Raw genomic sequence first — 23,585 nt, forward strand, 5'->3', positions numbered from 1 at the left:
ACTGAACACAAAGTAGCCATGGGCAGCATAATGACAGCAATATGTATGGACACTGTTCAAAAGTAGCAGGAAGAAAAGTGTTGAGTAGAACCTCAGTAGTTCAGTTTTAAGAAATGTAAACCCTGATAAAAGCACAAAAACTATGACACTAGTATGGAAGGTATCAAGTCTGATGGACAAATGAAGTGGTTCAATTGAACCTTTGTTAACATGATCTTTTTTAAAACAATAGGTTGTTAAAAAAAATCAGTATTGACTGAAATGATGTGAAAAAGCTTTACATCTTTCTGGTACATCGCCCAGGCCTTGCACAAAGTCAAGGAAGATGATTGCAAATGCTGTTTTCTAGCATAGACTGCAGCCAGAAGATGTTGATCAGTCTCTCTCTCTGTCTCCATCTGATCACTGCATTTTTCGGTTGGCAGCTGCAGCGTGGCATCAGGTTGTGTATGCTGGTTCAACTGGGCTATAGCGCTGCTACCCGCCCCACCCCCACCCCCATCAAAAAACGAGAGAGTCTGTCTTTTCACTGCAGCATCAGAATTGGTTTGATTTAAGCCCAAGTTTAATTTTTCTGAGCATTTTATGATTGTCTTTCCAAGACTTATTATAGACTTAAGAACTTGACACTGATTGACCAGTCTTTGGTCATGGCCTATAAAGCTGAAAACCAGCCAATCAATTGGTCCGCCTCAGATATTTGTTTTTTTTTTTGAAGAAACAACTCTACCTTTCAGGAAATATCATTGTTAGTCATCCTTCCTAAAGCCAGAAAAGAAGATAAATGACCCTCTAAGATAAATGACCCTCTTTCCTCTGGGTGTGCATCAGGGAGCTGAAAGCCTCAGAGACCAGCTGACTGCTAGTTAGCTCAGCGCAGTGAATGTTAGTGGATTGGCTGTGTAGCGTACCTCCATCTTGCCTGTTCAGCTTCCAAAACCTGTACTACTTGCCCTGTGTATTCTGGTTCAAATAGATCAGGTTCAGGATCTTGGTTTGTCCAGAAGTAATGCACCTCATCCTCTCCTATAACGTTGGCTAGGATTATCATCAGCAGTTGCTCTTCCCATTGTCAACAAACTTTTGTTTTGTTCATTTAAGTTTAGAGAAGGTTTTGAGATCCTACAGTAAATCACTAAGTAGTTCTGGCTGTGTATCTGATTCTAAAAATATAATAATTCACAAGCTAAGATGGTTATTTCATAGTTTTTCCTATGAATAGATCATTGCTGGCTGAATTAGATGAAGTTACCCTACGCTGCCCATCCACTATCATTAATTGCACAAAGCTAATTAGCTCTCAGCCAGCCTTTTGGGGTTGTTTAATACTAAAAAAAATTAAATAAATATAGATCATTATCATTAGTCAAATTATTATATTAACTAAGTTAAAAAGTTTTTAATGCTGACAACAAAGATGTTGATACCCTTTTTGTTGGAAAAATGTTTACTGATCTATAACACATAGAAACATCCATCCATCCAGCCATGTATTTTCTACCGCTTATCCTGTTAAGGGTTGTGGGTGGGGGGGCTGGAGCCTATCCCAGCAGTCTTCGGGCGAGAGGCGGGGTTCACCCTGGACAGGTCACCAACCATCACAGGGCCAACACATAGAGACAGACAACCATTCACACTCACAGTCACACCTACGGTCAATTTAGAGTATCAGTCAGCCTAGTCCCCTCTTGATGTCTCTGGACTGTGGGAGGAAGCTGGAGTACCAGAGAGAACCCACACACACAGGGAGAACATGGAGACTCCACACAGAAAGATCCTGTGCTCGAGCCGGGGCTCGAACCCTTGCTGTGAGGCGACAGTGCTAAGCACTGCACCACTTTGCCACCTTTGAAAGAACCCATTAAATATAATGTAATGTACGTGCCCTGACATAATTTGTTTTATGGATGTGTAAAAATTGAACCTTAATCTCCCCTCAAAACATTTATTTTCATTTCAAATGCCTCATTTTTTTATTTGTTGATGTCTAATGTTTTTACTGTCTAATGGTATTAGTGCATCTCCCTAAATAATCTTAAATAAAATTGTATTTGATGGGGGAGATGATTAATAAAAAAACTCAGCAATCATTCTCGTTCCATATTCAGTGCCTAAACAGAAGCGGCACTGTAAAACTTAATATGGTCTGTCTTTTTATCCGCTAGAGTTGTTAACTTACAGTCATCATTATGCACTTCTTTAGCTTTAGTAATATTCAGAATAACTTGATTACTCATAAAACTCAAACTCACACACACACACACACACACACACACACCGACTCATAAAGCCTTAAAAAAATGCTTCATATTTTCTACTACACATACAAAACTTCCACCCAACAAGTAGCAACAAGAGCACAGAGGCCAGTTTCCAGAGACCTATTTTCAAGTGGCAGGCATTATTTACAGACCCACTTGGAGTCTCTCTCACCTACAGCATCATAGAGTTTCACCGTATCTCATTACAGAAGCAGCAATTCTTCTGCTGCTCTTTATTCTAGAGAGGGAGAGGGAGACAGAGCATGGGCTTCTGTGACTGGACACTTCTCTTCACGCTCACTATGGTCCTTTCCACTCATTTGGAAATCCGGTGTTCACTTGAAATGGTGCTTCTGAAGCACTTGTATTAGTTTATTTTATGATATTAATCAAAACATTTACAAAAAAATCTGGTATTCATGAAGAAAAAATGTTAGATCTTGTCCACGGTGAAGCGATGAACTCATAGATGTCGTCTCATACAGGCAGCAAAAAAATCAAGCTCTCAGCTTCTTATTTAGAATGCCAGTTTATATGATCATGATTCAGCTTTCCTGATAATCCCTAATGATTATTTCACCCAACATGAGTTGTACAGTGTAACAAAACTAATGACATAATATTTTGAAAGAATAATTATTTTCTGACTTTTATGAGGAAATGACTGATTTGCATGTACATTTTACTTTGATTAGAATTCACTAAAGCAACAAATTCTCACATGAAAAGCTGAACCCAGTGAGTGTAGAGTGCTCTCATTGGAGGGAAACTGCATAAAATATTGTCAAAATTCTTATAGGTTTCCTGTAAGTCAAGTCATTTGTTATTAAGGAAATACATAATAATTCTATTTTCCAGTCTCCAGCGTCACTTTACACTTCACATGCAGTGCTTTAGGACTTGAGTTGAGTGAAATATGTGGCAAGAATAACTGAATAATGACAGCTTTGGTGAAGAATTGTCTTAAGGCAGCAGCAGAAATCTGAGCTTCTTACCATTTGATTGGTTAAGTTGCAGATTTCTGATGAACCAGCAAGCTAAGCCTCAGTGAGATTTACAGGGTTTCGAAAAGTTAAACGAGATGTTAACATGGAAATATACACAGAGGCAATGGACCCGAACACGAAATGGAGTCCCATTTCCACAAGGTACCACAATGTAATAATTTAGACTAACAGCAGACGGTCACACACTGGGGGCCAGTGTTCGAAAAGAAATTGACAAGTTTGGCTGAGTGCACTGCTGAGTTTGAACCTAATTCATTGCTTCATTTTGTTCCACAAACGTGTCCCTCTGCATCAGCCAACCGAACTGTTTCTGTAGCCAATACTCTGTGGCCTTCAGTGTCTGCTGGAGCCAAGATATTGGTGAACCACTTGCCCTACCTAATTTTAGTGTTGTTTATCTCACTGTTATCAAGCAGTCTGGGCTAAATAAGGCCTGAGGATCCTTATGTGCAGACCTGATCTCATGTCAACCCATGACTGCAGTATCAGTGTCCTGTTAGATCATTGACCGTAGGTATTGAATTCTAATAGGGCTATTGGTGTGTCCTAATGGTCCAAGTATTGAATTATGATATTGGCAAAGGCTGATGGCCTCGGGATTGAATTATGATATTGGTGTGCTGCAGGCTAATGGTTCTTGGTATTGAATTATGATATTGGTGCACTTTGATGGTGTAGGGATTGAATTATGATATGGCTTGCTATCTGCTAAAAGCTCACTCTTTGTAATTTCCAATGTCAATCATGGCTTCAGTTGCTAGATCCATAGTCGGCCTTCAGGCTCAGCCCATCAGTCACATCAGATGGGGCTAGCCTTCAACCTTTAGCCAGAGTTCTCACTCCACTTTCTGTTACTCTCTCCATTTTCCTTTTCCTTGTAGACTCTTCATAAAGGAGTATGTGATTTGCTACATCATAGATTTTACTATTCCCCAAAACAGGAGTAGAAAAACACTTTGAGTGGATTATTGTTAACCAAGGTAATAGTTGTGTTGTAAATCTCCACCTCTACTTGTAAGATACAATATTAAAACATTCATCCTATTACTTCGTGAATAGTGCCGTTAAAATGTTTTGAAATCAGACTGTGGTTAATTAGTCTCACTGGCTCACCATTTTTATGAAGTAGCTGTTATTTTTCCCCTTTAAACTAAAACATTTATCCTCACAGTTTTAATGTTAAAGTAATGGAACTGCAACGGCTCTGAATCTTAGCTAACTTCACTTCTATAAGTGTCCACACCTTTTCAGTGTTTATGTTGAGCTCGTTCCCATTTTGGTAGTTTAAAGGCAACCAGAGCTGTGATGGTCTTCCTGCCAGCTCCCAGAGTAAATGGACGGCCTGCTTCTGTGTCAGCCCTCTAAAAATAACACGACTGCTGGCTGGGCTCAGCAGAAAACTACCACCGATTATGATGATTCAACTACCCTGTATTCACAGGTGCGTCCGTGTGTGTGTGTGTGTGTGTGTGTGTGTGTGTGTGTGTGTGTGTGTGTGTGTGTGTGTGTGTGTGTGTGTTGTGCGCGTGTCTGCATGTGTTTGTGCGTGCACGTGTGTTGGGAAAAGAAGAGGGGGGCTTGTGCTTAACAAATTGTTCTCTGTTTGTTCTGTTATTCACTGATCTAGTTTGATATTATTCTTTGACCAAACTTTAGCCTTTCAGCAGAACGTGTTTAGGAAGTAAAGGCACAGCATATATGTGTATTTTCAGTTGAATTATTTCAGGGAGAAATGTAGTCTGAGTGTACAAATGTAATTTGAATACTTATACCAATTGAAAGAGTTAGTGGGCATCAGACTATTGCTCCCTGCTGCTATTGGTTTGTGTACTGTCTTTAATGTGAGAATAAACACAGAGCTTTGTCCAGTGAAACATGGAAGTTTTAACACAAATGATGCAGTTCTGTATCAATTCACTGAATGCCCTCAGACAGAACCTTAACCTCTGACAAACCTTTGACCCAAGCAGCTGTCAGACTGGAGCCAGGGTTAAGAAACGGACTGCCCCTGCAGACCTCAGTGTGACCTGGACTGTCTGACTGGTCTAACCTTTAGAGCAAACAGATGATATCTTTACCATCTGTCCTGCCTTTAACAGGTCCAGCCTCCTTGAACTTGAACTTGCTGTGTGGACATGGAAAGAACAGGGGGGAAAACACTTAAGAAATGTTGTAAAAATTAGCCTTTGCTGTCTTTCCCATGTCTTTATTTTCTTTATTTTTAAAAGATAACCAACTTGCTTTCGGGGATTAAGAGGCCTCACACTTTAGTCTTTGTTTACTAATTTGAGAATAATTTGTGAGCTGCTCTGTCAGCTGGAAGAGCCTTTGATTTAAAAGCGTGAAACTGGATGAACGATGTTAAGCTCTGTAGCCTGCCGTCACATTTGTAAAAGTGAGAGTTGTCCTCTTGAGGAAGGGGAAGGGGGAAGGGACTATGTGTTTAGTAGACACAGGCTCATCCGCTGACTGCTGTCTGACCCTGAGTTCAGCAGCATGGTTATTAATAGGCCCAGAGGCCTCAACTTCCAGGAGGCCCTCTGATCAGCCCCAGATGTGGTATGAGAGAGGACAACTCTAAGTTAGCCTATACATGTTTCACATGAGGCAGAAAGAAGGGAGATAGGCATTTCTTGAGACTGATAGAGTGTAAGGGAAGAAGGGAGGGACAGGAGACCTTTCCACAGCAGGAGTATGTTTTGTGAGTCTTTGTTTTCATGTGTGTGTGTGTGTGTTTTTTTTGCTTATTACACCCTCTTCCCTGAGACCAAAAGACCATAAAAATGTATGGCATCACCATGGCGACCATAATAACTACCTATAAAACAGCGTGTAAACGGTGAAATAAGACAAACAGACCAGAACAGCCCTGACTGGCTGGCTGACTGAATGGCTGCCTTCCGCCATAAAACTATTTGAGAGCCAGACTGAAGGAATGCCTTGGAGGCTGCTGTGGCTGTCACGACACATGAAAGGATTAGGCTCTGTGTTTTATCTCCTCTTTATCTGATGGTAATGGATAAGCTGAGTGTAGCCTATCATCTGACGCTTGGGCCGGGGGTTTGATGTTTTAGTAGGGTGATGGTTTGTTGAGTTGACCGCTTTGGTCTATTGATTGCTGTTTGATGGTTTTGATATGTAGGCTGTGTGGAACAGGTCAAGTCTTTTATGCAGTGAAGGCTCCAAATAGCTTTTAGCTGTCCTTCACTCCCCCCATTACTCTAGTGGTTCGTTTGATGTTTGGATCAATCAATAGAAAGAGCCGGAGCTCTTACACATGCTCCATCCTACTTCCAACTGAGCTCAATTCCTCTTCCTACATTGTTCAGGCCTTATATCACATTCTCTCAACGCAGAATGAATTATATTATTACAACCCATTACTTACCGTAACGCAAGCTAATTATTCTGTCATTGCTTTAAGGATTAGCTACGCTGATTCTCTTTTTCTCACTTTGTTTCTCTGCCTTTTCGTCTTGAAAGTCATGCAAGCAGAACAGAAAACTCTTACTCATAATGGCTGAGTAAGACCTAGCCCCAGGACATGCTCTGCTGACGTTGATCGTATAGACCACGGGTGTCAAACTCAGTCAGAAGTCCAGGCCATGCTACAATATAGTAACAGTATGGGCAAGGCACACTGGAGTATAGATGAAGTATTTTTTATAAGTGTTGAATTTATGAGCAAAGTTATGTTCTTTGATACTTTGTGCCACAGCTCATGCTAATGTTATCATCAGACTTTTAGAAAATAACTGGATACAATAGATAGACATGGCTAGGATTAACAGTTGAATAGGAACCAGTACCTGGAATTTGGATCTTGTTTAATCTCTATCACTCCTCTTCAGGTTTTTTTGGTCTGAATTTGTGTTCTCAGCTCATCATGCAGAGATATTATCATACATTAGACCAAAAAAATGACGATTTAAAATGGATATGCATTGCTAGGGGTAGGTCACCTTTCAAATTTGAACAGGTATTCAGTACTGGTATCTGAAATGTTTTACTGATAACTTTATTACTGTATTAATACTAGTAAATATGCCAAGCTATTTTCATGGAAGACAGTAGAAAAACTACCAACTGTCTCAAAATCTTTGCTGGCTGCACATATCCCGACAAAAAAAAAAAACGCAGCTGGTGCAGGGGGCTTTCAAGCTATTTTTCCACTTCAAATTTTGTTTGAAGTGTTCTGGGTCAAGTTTTGAAAATTGTAACTACACTGCTTTTGGCTCAGCATTGCCCTGACACACTGTGACTTGATCAAGCAGCTGGGGTGACGTATCACTCTGTCTCAAATCCACTTGCAAGAATCAAACTTTGACACTGATGGCCTTCAAAAAAATCAATACTTAAGTAAGAGTGCCACAGTCTCTCGTTGTGGTGCCATTGCGTGTTTCTCAACCACCTCTAATAGATTATCCATTTTCATGTTTTCTTCTAGTAAATATCATGTATTCTTTGATGGATTTTCTTCTTTTAATTTGAATCAATTGATCAACAAGAAAGGATGCTTCATTCTGCAAATACTGCCCTTTGCCTTTCATTTCAGCACTGTAACTCAGGATTTTCACCAAATCTTGGCTGAATTTTAGAATACATAATACAATAGGCAGTCCAAAAAGCTCAGTACCAAAACCTTAACTGGGCTGTATAAAAGTTATTGAAAGGTATGCCATGCAGAGCAAGGATTCAATGTATCAGAGGCACATGAGAATGATACAGATCTGATTGACCTTCATGTAACTGTGCCAATAGCATTTGTCCTTAAATGGAAGTCTTAAGTGAATTACAACAAATCAAATAGATTTACAAATTGAGAACAGATCAGATCTTAACAAAGTTAGAGCAACTTTGAACACTGCTCCATTGTCAAGAAGTCATAGATGTTAATGTCCAAAATGACCAACTCACATATGAGTGAGGGAAAATGAATGGACCTCTGCAGCAATGCTTTGTATCCAGCCTGCACTCGTGACCCTGGCATTGTCTGTAAGTGGTTACTTGTATGTGCGTTTGATGTCGTAGAAGTCCTTGGGACCCAGGCTTGATATGTGCTACATGGCCTGGAGAGCCCCACTCTTCTTCCAGACTTGATTAATCCCTATCGCCCCTCTCCATGATCGGTGTTTCCATTTTTTAGGCCGTATCTGTGCACTCATCCCCTCCCCAATCTCCTCTCACTGGCACAGAATGGCTTCCTGGCAGAATGGAGGCATTAATTCAGGGATGAGAGGTGTGATCTCTCTCTCTCTCTCTCTCTTGCTCTCTCTCTCGCTCTCTCTCTTTCCCTTTCTCTCTCTCTCTCTCTCTCTCCTCTGCTCTGTTTGTAATGCGTGGCCTTTATCGTAGCTGAAACAGCTCACTACCCTCTGATCCTATCTCAGATCTCAATATCCTAGCCGTTCCACCCTGTAAACGCAGGGATGAAAAATCTTGCCCTTTCACCAATGCATTACACCCTAGCATATCGCCATACCCCTCTCCTCCCATTGCACACTCCGCACCACTCACCCTTTGTGACACAGGCCTCCAGCTAAATTCGAACTCTGCAAAATGAGACCAAGTGAGCTGCACTTCCTCCATGCCAGAAACCATCTTAGTCTCATTATATTTGTATTTAGGCTCAGGCCTGGCCTCTGAAACCCCTTGTCAGACAATAGGTCAGGCAAAATAATGACTAGCTCTCAGAAAGCTTCTGGAGAGTTAAGGCTTGGATGCTGGGGAGATAAAACAACAACCAGTCTCTCAGCAGAAAAACATGGATCAATATGAACGAGGCTGCAGTGTAAAAAGGCTGTTTTTGATCCAGGCTTCAGTCAGCGTCAGTGAGGTGAGTCTTGACAGCTCCTGTGCTGCTGATAGATATGGATCTGTGTTCAAAAAAAGGAGCAAAACGCTCAGGGACCACAAGCGTCTTGTTAGACTGTTGAGAGTGGTTGGCTAACCCCCGCCCCCAGCCGCTCTGCTCTTACACGCACACGTACAGAGATGCACACACAGTTGCACAAACAAAAAGTGTTAAGACCTCAGTTGTCGCAGTGAAACTATTGTGTTGGCTTGTTGTAAAGAAAACTTTGTGGCTTTGACTCCAATGGCTGAGAGGAAATGCAAAAAAAGAGATTCAGGAGGATATGACTTGCATGTTCAAACCCTGTGTGGTTGTGAAAACAGCGTCTGCTGGCACATTTAAAGTTCTGCACCCTGCTATGTTACAGGTAGGAAGGCAGACAGGCAGCCGGATTGTAGTCTCTTATCTGTGCTGCTGTTGTGCTGTGTTTTGAGGGGGCGTGCCTGTGATCTATGATCATGTACCGTGTCGTTGTAGCAAGAGTGGCTGTCGCTCCTGACTGAGCCCCCACCCCACGACTCCACCCCCCTCACAGTAGGTTTGGCATACAGAACAGAACAGCAGCATTGGAGGTAGCACACCGCAAGGGTAGATGGGGCGAGGGGGTGGGTTGAAAGGTAGGCCTCATAGATTTCAGATAAGACATCTTTCCAGACGCCTTTACTGTTTACTATCATAACCGCATAACAGCCTCAGACTTGTTAGAGATAAAAAGAAAGATTACTGACTGCACTGGCAGGACAAAATACTTCATCTCTTTAACATGTGTGTCATGTTGCTAAGAACATGGGTCGTAAAAAGCTTCCCCACTCTATAATGTATCCACAGACATTTATTTTGAACATTCTCTTGTATTGTTACTAATATGGTACTTGCATTATTGAGAAGAAGTGCATGTATTTTATCAGTCTCTTGTCATGTCTGGCTTGAATTCAAAAGTGATACTTCATCAGATTAATGTGTAAAACATATACTGAATGTGTAGCAGTTAACCTACATTGTGTTTGGAATAAAGCAGGACTGGCAGACAACTTGGCACATTTTAGTGTAGACTAGATGTAAACAAAACGTTCCTAGCAGTTGCAGTGCCAATTATTCTACACAGAATGAGATCTGAGGCAAATCCTTGAGTGGTGTACTCTCCTCAGTGTGCACTCCTGGTCACTGTGGCAGCACAGACGGCAGCTGCAGATTGACTTCATACTGTGTACATAACAATAACTTTGTTGCCATTCCAGCGGCCTATCTGACTCTGCATCTTCGGTGCGTGAGGGCATAAGACATTCCATGAAGTTTTGATACCTCAATTAAAGTGTTTGTCTACCGTTATCTCATTTATTCAGTAGTCAATATGATTGGTATAATCAGACATGCCTGATTGGTGCCTCCCATTTAATTAATCACACTTACTGTACCATCACCTGTGGCTCATTAGAGTAATCGGAGGGAATTAGTCAGATAGAAGGCCTTTGTCTGTCTGTACTAGCGGAGTAAATTTCATTAGAAGAGATGAACACACATCAAATATACACCTTGGTTCTGATGGTCAGTGGTAATATAATTTGTTTACCTATGACCATTATCTGTGATTAGTGTTATTACTACAGTAATAGGATGGAAGGATAGGGTTCTCATTACTGCTTGGCCCAACCTCCCCTCCTAGCGCAAACACAGCTCACTGTGCCAAATTTTTCTGGACGAACATGTTAGCGGGCTTCCTCTTTTGAAAGAGAGTTCAAAAGAATGTGGAAAGATTGGGCTCCCCGAGTTACTGCAGCGGCCTGTCTGTGCATTCATGTGAGAGCACACGCGTGTGGAGCAATGTGCGGGAGGCTTCTTGGCCAAGTCGGTGTTGAAGTCTCTCTAGGGAGTGTTGGCAATCTGTTCCAATCGTCTTTACAGCTGACCAGACGACCAAATGAACCAGGACAGGGACTGCTGCTTTGGGCCAGTCCAGCCAAGCCAAGCAGGGCTGTTACAGCAATCACATAGACATTACAGCCCACTTAATGCTTCCTTGCACACACCATATTCCATCCTCTGCTAAACTAGACAGAGCAATCCTAACCAGCCAGTGCTGGATTTAAAAATAGTGCAGAGTTATTAGATGAATGAATTTGTCAGTATATTAAGCTGTTTTCAGATTTCAAAAGTCAGACCAAGGACAACCAGAATGTGTTGACCTCACTTACCGAGCCTGAAGGCTGAAACACACTGGACACAAGTTTTTCATCATGCATGTTGTTCGGTGCTGGGCAGCACACTGAGGCTGTAGCACAGGCACTGGTGTTTCCACTGAGCAGCGCATGTGTGTCAGTGAGTCTCACAATGTCAAATATAGATTTCCTTTATTTGCATATCTTTTCATTTTGTTATTTTTGAGTTTTTATTTCTGTCTGGGCTCTTTCTCAGACACATATTTTTAAGTTTTTATCAAACTAGCAATATGTCAATCATGCCAAACTCGATGGAGAGCAATTTCCCAGTGCTATGTCACATGACATTAGCCCATGTCACGCTGTATACCCCTCCAGAGTTGGAATATTTATAATTTTACAAAATAGCTGAATTGACATGCTAGTAAGTTGGTAAAATTTGTTAAACTCAACTGTAAGAATGACACTAAATTTTTGGTTACTATGTACCTCATGTAATTAAGAATGTATTGATGTGTGATTTTTTTTTTTTTTTCCTTGAACAGCTTTCCAATATTCTGCAAGGCATGTTTGCACAGTTCCTCTTTGTCAAACTGCAGTTTGCTATTGTAGTAGCCAATCCATTAAGCCACTGGGCTGCACGCACTACTGCCACAAGTGTTCAGTGTGATGAGTTTAGATGGATAGTGACAGATGTCAGCATTTTGGTCATTATTAAAAATGAAAGGTCTTCATCTTTCTATTTAGCGATCTATTAGTCTAGCTATCTGCTATCTTTAGTCTTGACAGTAACAAATTGCAATGTGGGTGCAATCAAGGATCAGGTTGCTGGACAGACGGGGAGCTGGCTTTACTTACTGCAAGTATTCAAATGGTTTAATGGTTTGAATACTTGCATTTTTTCAGTCTTTATTTATGAATGTCATTCTGCAATGTTATATTTGCATGAATAATTCATTTCAATTGTCAGTCAAGCAATTTTACTGAGAACACAAATGTAAACTTTTACAAATCAGAAACATTTTATGCAGTTATTGCAGGTTATGAGATAAAAACATTAGTCTGACTAAAGTAGTGCTTTTCAAATTCGGGCTAACATACTTGCTTAATTCAGTTAGGGAGCGATTTTTCCAGGCAGGCTGGCATTGTGTGAGTGTTCTGTCGTCGAGCGGCACGCGGTCAAGATATCATCATGGCTGATGCAAGGGCGGACTGTATCATCTATTGAACCAGTTGTCTGGTGATCTTTAATAGTCTTTGTATTAGGTCCATCATTTGACAGGAAAGCTATTGCTACCTGTGAGGGGGCATACCGCCACCTAATGTTCCAGGGGCAGATAATACCCTTGTCAATAAATCAGGTCTTCGCTTGTTCTTGTGTACTGGAACAATGACAGTAGTCCAATTAAATGAATCAGTCTAGATGTAACTGTAGCTGTAATTTGAGCTATAACTACAGCTTGATTTCACTGTGCGTGAAAACCCACTGAATGAGAGACAGACGAGTTCACTGTTCCAAGTTTCCCTTTCAATTACAAAACTACAACTTTTCCATTGGCATTTCGTAATGCAGTGCCTCTCCTTTATTTAGAATGAATGAGATTATTGATTGAGGCTTGGAGGATGTTGTCACATTCTTCCACAAAAGCTGTGCAGAGGATATTCCCAGAGACTGAAACACGCTGATGTACCCACAAGTCTAGAACATCCCATGGAAGCTCAATAGGGCATGAGGGTTGACTGAGGCCAGTGAGGATATTATTATCATTCGGTCAAGAAGACCAGTTGCTGATTTTTTTGGGGTTGATGTTCAGTTGCAGTAAGTGGTGAAAATGTTTAGCCACGCAGCTCCACAAGGAGCATATTTTAATGGCTTTTGGGAGACACCATGAGTACATATTTTCATCTGTCAAACATTTTAGAAATTTAAACTTTCAAATTATGCTTTTTTAAAATGTAAAACCAAATGCAACAGAACAGAGGTTCAAGGAGAAAAGGACATTTGCTCTGTGGTTCTTGGTGGAGCTTGCATCTTTTTGTCACCTATAAAAAGACAAAATTTCCGTTATATTTTGCTAAGAATTTCTTCTAAGCAGCATTCGACAGAGCGTATAATAAGATATTTCAATACGACAGGGTATAACGCTAGATAATGTGTGGCCTGAAATGACTTTGTATCGGGCTCCCTAATGGTCAGTAAGATTTGATGTGTGTCAACGGGGGAAGGCAGTGGGAATTGTGCACTTTTGGATGTTACGCTCTATCAGCAAGATGAGTGTAAAGTCTGCCTGCGTGTGCTGATGTGGGCAGAGAGTTTGCTGCATAGTCAAAACCTGACTAAGTCTGAGGGTCCTCCTTTTTTTTTCCTCTTTTTTTTTTTTTTTAAACTGAGACCATGCCCATAATTACTTGCCCAATTGGCATCAAATCAGTCCTCTGTCATGTGTCTAATGTGTTTATTTAGCTTAGCTGTGAGATTTTTATTTATTTAATGTTTTTTGCTGTATTGGGATTTGGTAACACATTGGGATATGTGTAGAGTATTGGAAAGGGATTGGGCTAAATTGAGGGCGTCAGGATTGGCACACGACCTTCTAAAGCAGGATTCATGTGGAAGACTAGGGCTATTTCAGTTTTTCTGAGAAACTGAGCTTTTTACAGATTTTAAACGGATCGCCAATTTGGATTACTCTTTTTAAATTCCTTTGAAATTTGGAAAATTGTATTTGGGGAAAATCAATTACTGCAAGTTTTTACTGAGTAATATTTTAACCAAAACATTCTGACAAGTTTGGTAAAGGAGGTGTTTTTACAAGACTGTATCTAACCCACTGAGTACTAAAACTGTCTGATTCATGTTTTTATAAGAACAGCGAACTTGTAACAGAACAGTCTAATACTCTGAAGAACCACAGCACAAAGGTTTCACCCTTATTTCCATAAAGTAATAGTTAGAACAAGACAGAATAATAGAATACCTTAAGCCAATTAGCATCTTCTGCTCTGGTGCACAATTTACTAAAATAACTTAAGTACAGTTATGTAGAGATTTAAGAACAATGCAGACACTATTATGTAAATTATACTTAATTGCATTCAATTAATTTTTAATGACCTGGATTCTGCTTAATACACCGCCACTAGTAATTTATCGTTTTTATCTTTGTACTTCTGTCGCAATTTAGAGCATGTACACACTTACAGGAAAATTCAGTATTTTACTTTTCTCAATTTATTTAGTGTTTATGGCTGAGCTTTGTAGATTAATTAGTAATATCTCTGCTTTAAGAGTAAATCTAAGATCATCTGTTCATGGCTTCTTAATTCAGATGAGGCACTGAAGTGAAAGTGTTCCACTGAGTGATCAAATGTAAATGACCTGAGTTTCTTTACCCCATCAATAACCCAGCTTAACAGTATCATATTGTCATTCATGTTTGTTCAAATCTTAAACCAGTTGGGCATTACCCTTCTTCCTGTGGCCAATCTTTAACAGTATAATAATTACACCAATATTCATGAACTAGAGAACTCTTCTATTTTTTTTTTTTTTTGACAATTAATGTAACATGATTAAAATTTGTTTGGTTCCTCTTTTCATCAAGCGTTGCACAAGCTTCTGCGCACGCTCGAATTCACTAACAGCTAGTGCAGCTGCTCCATGGCCATGGGCAGACAGGCTGCTACATCAACTGCTCCATGGGCAGCAAGAGCAAGATGGCATATAAGCAAGTGAGCAGTTTTTTTTTGTTGTTGTGTTTTTTTTTCTCCCCCTAAAACCCACAGCAGAGGATGGTCAAATAAGTCGATTCGTTATAATTTTTTTTCATGGTTTGTGGATAAAACGAGATCATGGCTGGTAGGGAATTCAAGCTAATGCTGATGGAGGAAAAATCTCCTAATTAGTACTTGATCACACTATTTCTTTAGAGGGTTGTATTTTCTTGTGTGTGACGGGGGTGTGGGCGAAGTGGGGAGGTGGGCATGTGTGCGTGAGTGTGTTTTGGGACCTTGTCAGCAAACTGAGCCACAAGGGCCCCTGTGGTAATGTGTGTATTAAATGATTAGTGTGTTAGTTAGCATAACGGCCCTTCAGCAGCGTTTAATCACTCTCAGGGGTGGGCGGCCTCACAGGAGGTGGATGGGAAGGGGGGAAGAAGAAAAGGGGGGAGTGAAGGGAGAAGAGAGATTTAAATGTAGGAGAAGTACTGCTGGTTGAATGAGTGAGTGGATGATCTGTACAGAGTGGAAAAATGAGGGAGGAAAAAAAAGTAGCAAGCGTGACAGAGGGCAAGAATCCAACAGAAACATAATCCAGCAACACTCACTCTCAGCAGAGAGAGATACAATCTTTACAAGGCCTGAATGTCTTGTTAATGTCAGCACTTGGCTCATCATCTGGAACGAGTCCCATAAATAGCTATTAATAACAATGCAAAATGGATAGGGAGAAAGGCGGTTCTTGCCTCAGCCTTGACAACACTGCTGTTGTTGATAATTGTGCTTCTGTTGTTGTTATGTGTGGAGAGGAGGGGTCGGCTACAGAAGCAGACAGTCAATAATTGTTGTGAACCGCGTGTGTGGAGTAGTAGTCTATTGCTACAGAACCTGTCATGCCTGACACAGTGGTAACTGATTGACGGGCTGAATGGCTCTGATATTGCCTGTTAGCTTGCTAGTCGGCTTTCCCTTGGCAGGACATCAGTGTTGTGGTTCTGTTCTCTGCCTTTGCTACCACAACATACTGGCTACGTTAAGTTGAGGCAGGACAAGTAGTCTGCTCCACAGTGTGCCATATGGGTCAAGATGTCTGCTGTCTAGTCAGAAATCTGCTTCTTTATTTTGATCTTAATTTAAAAAAAAAAAAATCCACTAGTGATAAGGGTGGTAAAGTGTTTCACTTTCTTCATATTAAACTAAAAAAAAAGTTGTGTTTGTGTTGCAGAAAGAGCTAGATGCCACCGCCACACAGCTTGCCAACAGACAGGACGAGAGTGAACAGTCCAGGAAGAAACTAATCGACCTGAGCCGCGAGTTCAAGAAGAACACACCAGAGGTGAGAAAATCAGATATTACCAGATGCACAGCAATGTACATTCAGCAGTTCTACTGACAATCACATTTTGCCTCCGTCTTTTTGTGTCCTCTTCTCTTCATAAATGTAGGGTTGATTATTTACCGAAAGGAGGAGTAGATGATGCAGAGATGTGGGCTTGGCTCCCAAAAATAGTCTCTCCATTAGTTTCCCTGAAATCCTGAAGAGACAAAACAGAAAACCCCTCAGGAGTTTGTATTATCTGACCTAGTTTTTTATGTGCTCAGAAAGTGTGGTCATGTGAGTGTGTGTGTGTGTGTGCGCGTGTGAGAGTGTGTGCGTGTATGTGTTTGTGAGTGAGCGAGAGGCAGAGTGTGACAACACTACTAAGTGGGATCAGGAGGGAATTCTGTCCTGTGCCTGTGTTCCCATCACTCCTCCTGGGAATATTTGTTTCATCTCTGTTACCAAGGCAACACATTTTAACCACACAGTGAAAACAAAGTATTGTTGTGTTATTATTGGTAATGTCACCATGGTGAATTATTGATGGTTGTATGAATTATGTATGAATGGAGTAGACGGCAGATAGAAAATTGTCAACTCTCCATGGAGTTGACAACAGGCCTATTGTAGTTAACACAGGGTGAGGATTGTGACTATTGACTTCAGTATGTAGCCCACCCAGTTTGGAGCAATATGCACCAGAGGAAACTACCTGCATACACAAGACGTTAATTTCGTTTTACCCAGCACATTCATATTTAATCTCATTTTCAAATGTAACACGAGGGAGCGAGGCTTCTACATATACAGAGGTAGACACACACACATACACACACACACACACACACACACACACACACACACACACAGAGTGAGACATGTACACAAAGAAAACACACAAACACACAGAGGCAGATAGCCTAGATCACAGAACAGGACACACACATTCATCAGTGTAACAAGGCTGTGATTTAAGAAGGCTCCTCTGGCGTCTGTGTGGCCCCTGGCATCTCCCTGGTATGTGGAGGAGGAATCCGAGCCAGGCCAGACGAGCGACAGGATTCATTACAGGGCTGTAACAGGCTCAATAGAAATCGGCACTAGAACTCCCAGCATTTGGATGTGTAGAAGCACCAAGACAGCCTACCAAATGGCCTGCTCCATAAAGTTTGATGGCCTGGCTTGATTAAAAATCCCCGATTGTCTTGTGTGCGTTCGCATTGCTTTGTTTTCCTCCTAGTGTGTCGACATGTGTGGTTGACCAGCCTATATGGCGGGCTGTCAGCTCTTTATGGTCGGCACCAGTCAGCGGAGATCACAGTCACATCAGATCAGACTGCATTAGGCTGAGCGGGAGTCCGCCTCTGATCCATTATTCAACAACCAGGAGACCGGCCCACGTTCGCTGTGTCTAGTCTGCGGAAGCTGTACTCGCCGTGAACTGCACTCATGGTCTGCACAATAACACACACACACACCGGCTTTGTAGCATTTTGAAAGTAGTGCGAAGAAATGCAGCGTGAAAACAAAGTTTTCATAATTCATTAGGACTGACACACTGTTGAATTTTTTTTAGGAGACTACATCTTACTGTGCTTCCGAAGTTGCTTCAATTATTCATCTAGTTCTTAATTTCCTTTTAGTTAGTCAAGACTCCTCTGCTACAGTGTTATAAAGGCAAGGGTGGGAATGGTTGTAAAATGCCCCAAAGATTGCTAGCCAGAGGCTGTGGTAGTAAAACAACTTTGTGTGTTTTGTGTGTGTGTGTGTGTGTGTGTGTGTGTGTGTGTGTGTGTGTGTATGTGTGTGTGTGCATGCACATGTGTGTGTATGTGCACGTGTACGTACGTACACACGTTTGTGTCTAGCTGCAGGGCAGACAGACAGAGAATGGGAGTTCCATACTCCCTGGAGGATTCCTCGGGCTGGCCTGTCTGCTGTCTGCCGGCAGCTCACACACCAGCCATCCATCTCCTACTGCCTGGCCCCCTCTACTCCTTTCACCACACACACACACACACACACACACACACACACACACACACACACACACACGTAAACACATACTGACCATGGTGTTTGTGTGCATTGTTATGTTATATGGTCATAAATCTTTGGAAGTGGAGGGGGCAGGGGGCGGAGCACATGAGAGTGGACCAAAGGGGTTTGGAGCGCTGGTGTTCAGAAGAAGCAGTAGCTTGCCTCTGCATGTTTTTGGCTGTGTTTGTTTTGTGGGTTCAGTGTGATTTTGTCAGAGAGAAAAAGGCAAAGTGTGTGCAGGTTCATCAGATTTGCTCTAATTTTCAGTCACCCTAAAAAAATTAGATGACAAAAATACATTTAGAACAACAATAAAAATAATTTCAAACTATTCTTTTGTTGTGTTATAGATCATTTTTTTGTATATGCGGCACACTTAGAAAATGTTGGACAAAGGTTCCACTTATGGCAGCTCTGGATCACATTATAGAGATCTTGTTACTAAGTAAATTGATGTTAAATATAAGCTGTAGTCTCAAATCTAAGTGACAGAACATTGGATACATAAAAAGAAAACTGGGATTTAACCAGACTTTGTTGCAAAAAAAAAAACAGAACTGATACTTCTCAGTTGCTTTTGTGGCTGGTTTTGTTTTGTTTTGTTTTTTTTGTGCTGGTTATCATGTGTGAGAAAGGGAGAGCCTGAGCAGGGAGGAGGGGCTGGGGCAGGGGCGGGGTGGAGGTCATTATCCCCAGCAGGGGAATATTAAATTGGCCCAGACAAACAGCCACAACAACCCCTGATGAGGTAACAATGGAACAGGGTCAGCAAGGTCATGACCTGTCCTCAAACTCAGACGAGCAGCCTGTCTGAACCAACTTGTGACTAGACCAGATGCAGAAACTGGTCCCAGGTCAGTTTGGGATGCCATCTCCCTGCAGCATTGGTTAGGCTTTTAGGCCGAGGTTTCTAAAAGGCGCAGAGTCTCTGAAGCCCACATCTGTCGTTGCTCTACTTCACATCTTCATTAGGCAGTTTTGTGAGTATGTGTGTGTCCACAAACTGTGCAAATCAAATGTTCCTGTACAGAATGTCCTATTCTGCTGTGCTTTTCACCATACGCTCCAGTTCAGTTTGTCAGGATGTAGGCTCAGCTAACAGCATAGTGATTTGCATGTTCCCCTGATACATACTCGACTGGCTATCTAATCTGAAACCGCTGACTCGTACTGGAAAGTCATGCAATGGGACTTGCAGGGTGAAAGGCATTTGCTTTGTAATAAAAAAAAAAAGGTGCACAGAGACAATTTGCATTCACTGTAGGCCTACTCTGTGGCTCATTCACTCTCTATCTCACACGCACTAGTGCTGCCTCTGGGTGGCCCAGGTGGTGCTGCACCTGTTCTTATGAGATACACAGTCCACCAGAGCACCTCAGGGTACAAACCTGGCCTCATCCCGACTCTCATGTTCATCACTCTCACATGCATCACTCATTATTCAGTGGCAGCAGCAAGAGTGGCTTCCATGAGTGACTTAATTGATCACAACATGCCAGAATAAAACCTCATTGTTTCTAAGCATCCCTGTCACATGTTCCTGTGTATTAATGTTTTAAAACGAATCTGTCAATAATTTGTCAAGCAATAATTTTCCTTTTTTTTTTCAGGACTTGCGGAAACAGGTCGCCCCTTTACTCAAGAGCTTCCAAGGAGAGGTAAGTGTTATTGGGATTTTTTTTATTGACATAGTGATAGACTTTCCTGCTGAAGCACATCAGTCAGAACATTTCAAAAGCCAGTCTGAAGTCTGACATTCGTTTACTGGTCTTACTCCCTCTTAGAGGCCTTCTTTGCTTTTTCCGCTTTCTCCCTAAATCGTCCTCTCTCTCCTGTTACTTCTCTCTCCTCTCTCTCCGCCATCTCCTGTTCTTTCTCTTGCCACAATCTCATTTCCCCTCTCTCCTCTCCCTTTTTTCTTCGCTCTGCTCCTCTCTTGATTTTCTGTCCTATTCATGAAGTCCTGTAGCCCAAGGGTGTGTTTAAATTGCATCCTGAAAAAAAAACCCACCACAAAACCCCGGCTCTCGCCAGTCACAACTCACCAAATGCTATTTCCTCAGACTTTGTCAGTCTGCATCATTTGGTGGGGTTATTTGTTGTTTGTTGTCGATCAAATGAATCAAAATCCATTTTTGTTCATTGCGGCGCATTTATTTATGTTCAGTCTAATGTCGCATTCTCAGTTTTTATGTATTTTGACCTGTGAGAGGTGACTGTGTGTATGCGTGTGTATATGCGTGCTTTTGTCATACACTCCCACATTCTCTCTATCTCCTCCTCCATCATTTTGGCCTATTTCCATCATGACTCCTCCTTTCTGGCAGCCATGCATTTCGAGTTCACTCCCATATGTGAAACAGGGTAAGAGTGGAAGTGACTGGTTTGGACTGGGGTATTTGGGGTAGGAGTGGGTGGACATTCAGCTCAATCTCTCTTCCTGAGTATACGCAGATGCATAGTTACACACAAACAAAATCATCTCAATAGATAGTGACAGGGCTGCTCTGCTACTAGCCATAGAATATTACAGTTTAACACTGGGTTAGTTTCCATATTCCAGTGTTAGAGCAGTAACCACAGCCAGCGGTTATGTAAAAATGCTGTAATTTATAGTGGTTCCACCGTGTTTTGCTGATGATCCGCACTCTATTTAGAGAATAGAAAGAGAAGCAGTATAATTGGGGCTTTGTCAGCTGTTTCCACCATCCTCATGTTGACACACCTCAACGGCGTGCACACCAGAATACGACGAGGTGCACAGTGGGTGGTCGCGGAACTGGGAAGACATTATCTTGTGATTATTGAGATAATACCGTACACCAGCGCCAGTCTTGGAGCAGCCCATCAATCAGTTGACTATTCTGTGCACTTGCATGCCACAACATGAGCAGCTCTCTGAGAGTGTGTAATTTTAGCTTGGCTTTGTTTGCTTACACCTCAAACCTTTGATCAAGGACAAGACAGCACCAGCAACCAGAGGGTCTTCCTGTGGATGTCCACAGTAACTCATCCTTAAGAAAGTCAGGCGACAGCTTGAATCTTCACTAAGTGAATGTAGGATCCGGACAGAACAATAAAAAACTTTTAGCCCAGGAACTTTGAAGTCTTGATACCCTGCTTAATCTTTGTCGTTGAAACGTAGGTGCCTCCGGGTCATAATTATTACCAATAACAGTACTGTTTCCACAAGGCCTCAGTTTGGTAAATGGGTTATGTGTATGTGTACGTGTGTTTTTGTGTGTATGTTGCATGCTCAGTGTTCCTTGTTGGTCCATCGATCAGATAAGCTTTTCCATTATCCAAGGCTTCAGTCTCTGCTTCCCATAGCCTCCCCTTATCAGACTCCACTGGGGCCACACACACACACACACACACACACACACACACACACACACACACACACACACACACACACACACACACACACACACACACAACCAATGCATCCACACAGGTCAGCCTGATGCCCTTCACACACTATGGGTTAGATAGGGGAGTGAGGTGGTGCTGAGTGATGGTGGCACAAGGTGCTGACGTATGTGCGGATGTGTTTGTGTGTGTGGATGTGTCAGGGATACCTTTTGCAATTGCAAGCACTTCTCCTTGCTAACCCACTGATACTGGTGAGGTATCATTTGTGTCACTTCATTTGTTTTGCTTGGTGTGTGTGTGTGTGTGTGTGTGTGTGTGTGTGTGTGTGTGTGTGTGTGTGTGTGTGTGTGTGTGTGTGTGTGTGTGTGTGTGGGATGGGGGCAGGGGAGCATGTAATAGCAGATGTGATTGGGATTGGTTGAAAGAGCTGCAGTTGGAAACAGCAGGGTTGTATTTGCAAATCCTGGGTGGTCTTCTAATGGCTCTGGTCCTGCAGTTAACCTGCCTCTAACTGTAGGGTGTGTCCTACATTAAATGTCTATTTCCTGCCTCCCATGTTGGGCTATATAAAGCTGCTGTACCACTGACCTTGGCCCAGTCATTGTACAGTCACGCAGCTGGCTTCCTTCACTGCCATTGGCAGATCTTTTTTTTTTTTTTTGCATTCATTTGTGAGCTTGCATGTGTTTCTTCTTTATCATGAGATAGTGTTGTGGTCCTTTTAATCACATACTCTATACATACACACACAGTCCCACACTGGTGAACAGGTTTGATTTTGGTGTGTGAGCGGTATTAGTACTCGGCATCAGTAATCTCCCATTAGTGGCCTTGCAGTTGAGGATCCTGATCGCTCAATGTCACACAGCACATGAAGAGAGGGTAAAGTACATGATGCAGCATGATGTGAGAATTAGATATAATAGCAGTGATATAGTGTGTGAGATGTGTGTGTATGTGTTTGAAGTGTGTACTGTCCTGGGCTTACCAGAGTGTGTGACGCACACGTGACAAAGACAGACACTGAAAAAGATTGACGGAAAGAAAAAAATGTTCAGAGAACATGGAAGTGACATAGGGAGATTTTGAGAGCAAGACTGAGAGAAAGACATAGAGAAATAAAAGGGGGAGAAGCGGGAGGGGTGCTGGCACCAGCCTACTGAGGGCCAGATGTTTTGCGGCTAAAAAACTAAGAGATGAATCAAAGCCATGTGAAGAGATTTATTAGGTTCCCATAGGAGCCCAGGCAGTATTACATGTATCCCGCTCTGTTTACAGTGGCAAGAACCCCTAAACCACCCATCAACTACACTACTGGCTTGGCTGAGAATGTGAAGACTTTATATTTGGACTTATATAGGCTTTTGTCCTTATTCCTTTTTTCTCATTGAATGTGTTGGAGGAGTTGGACGAGAAACACACGCCTGTTTAGTCTGAGTGCGTGAGCCAGACTTGTCAGCTGTAGCTCTGCCCAGTACAGTAGCACCATCTGAATGTCTTTATTTGGCATCTGTTTCCCTCGATTTAGACTTGATTTCACATGCGTTTCGCCTACTCTGCCTGGTTCTCATATTGAATGCTGGCACGGAGTCTGTAGTACAGTGTTTTGCCTGATGTTGCAGCATTGACAACAGTATAAAAGTTCCTTCTGTATGATTTTAGAATTAATCTCTTATGGATCCATTCTAATGCTGTCCATTTCAATAATATCGGGAGTGGAATGCATGCCATGCCCTCTTGTGTTAATGGCTGCATCAGTAATGGATCCACACTGTATTGCTGCTAAGAGCTGACTGAATAATCTGCCCCTGCTGTGGCTGGAAAGACTGAGCCAGCTGTTTAATGATGTCA

General features: G+C 42.0%; 1 protein-coding gene across 3 annotated transcripts in view; it reads left to right on the top strand.

Annotated features, from left to right (window-relative positions):
- cux1a (cut-like homeobox 1a) overlaps positions 1–23,585 on the top strand; it is a 61,179-nt gene that overhangs the window by 6,579 nt on the left and 31,015 nt on the right. For all 3 annotated transcript variants that reach the window (XM_086216308.1, XM_086216309.1, XM_086216310.1), the window contains exons 2-3: positions 16,224–16,334; positions 19,970–20,017. In XM_086216308.1, the coding sequence (XP_086072434.1) occupies positions 16,224–16,334; positions 19,970–20,017 (159 nt within the window). The remainder of the gene's footprint in view (positions 1–16,223; positions 16,335–19,969; positions 20,018–23,585) is intronic.

The sequence above is a fragment of the Aulostomus chinensis genome, chromosome 10 (genome assembly GCF_037954235.1).
Source record: "Aulostomus chinensis isolate RoL2024-O1b breed Wild chromosome 10, RoL_Achi_v1.0, whole genome shotgun sequence".
Lineage (NCBI taxonomy): Eukaryota > Metazoa > Chordata > Actinopteri > Syngnathiformes > Aulostomidae > Aulostomus > Aulostomus chinensis.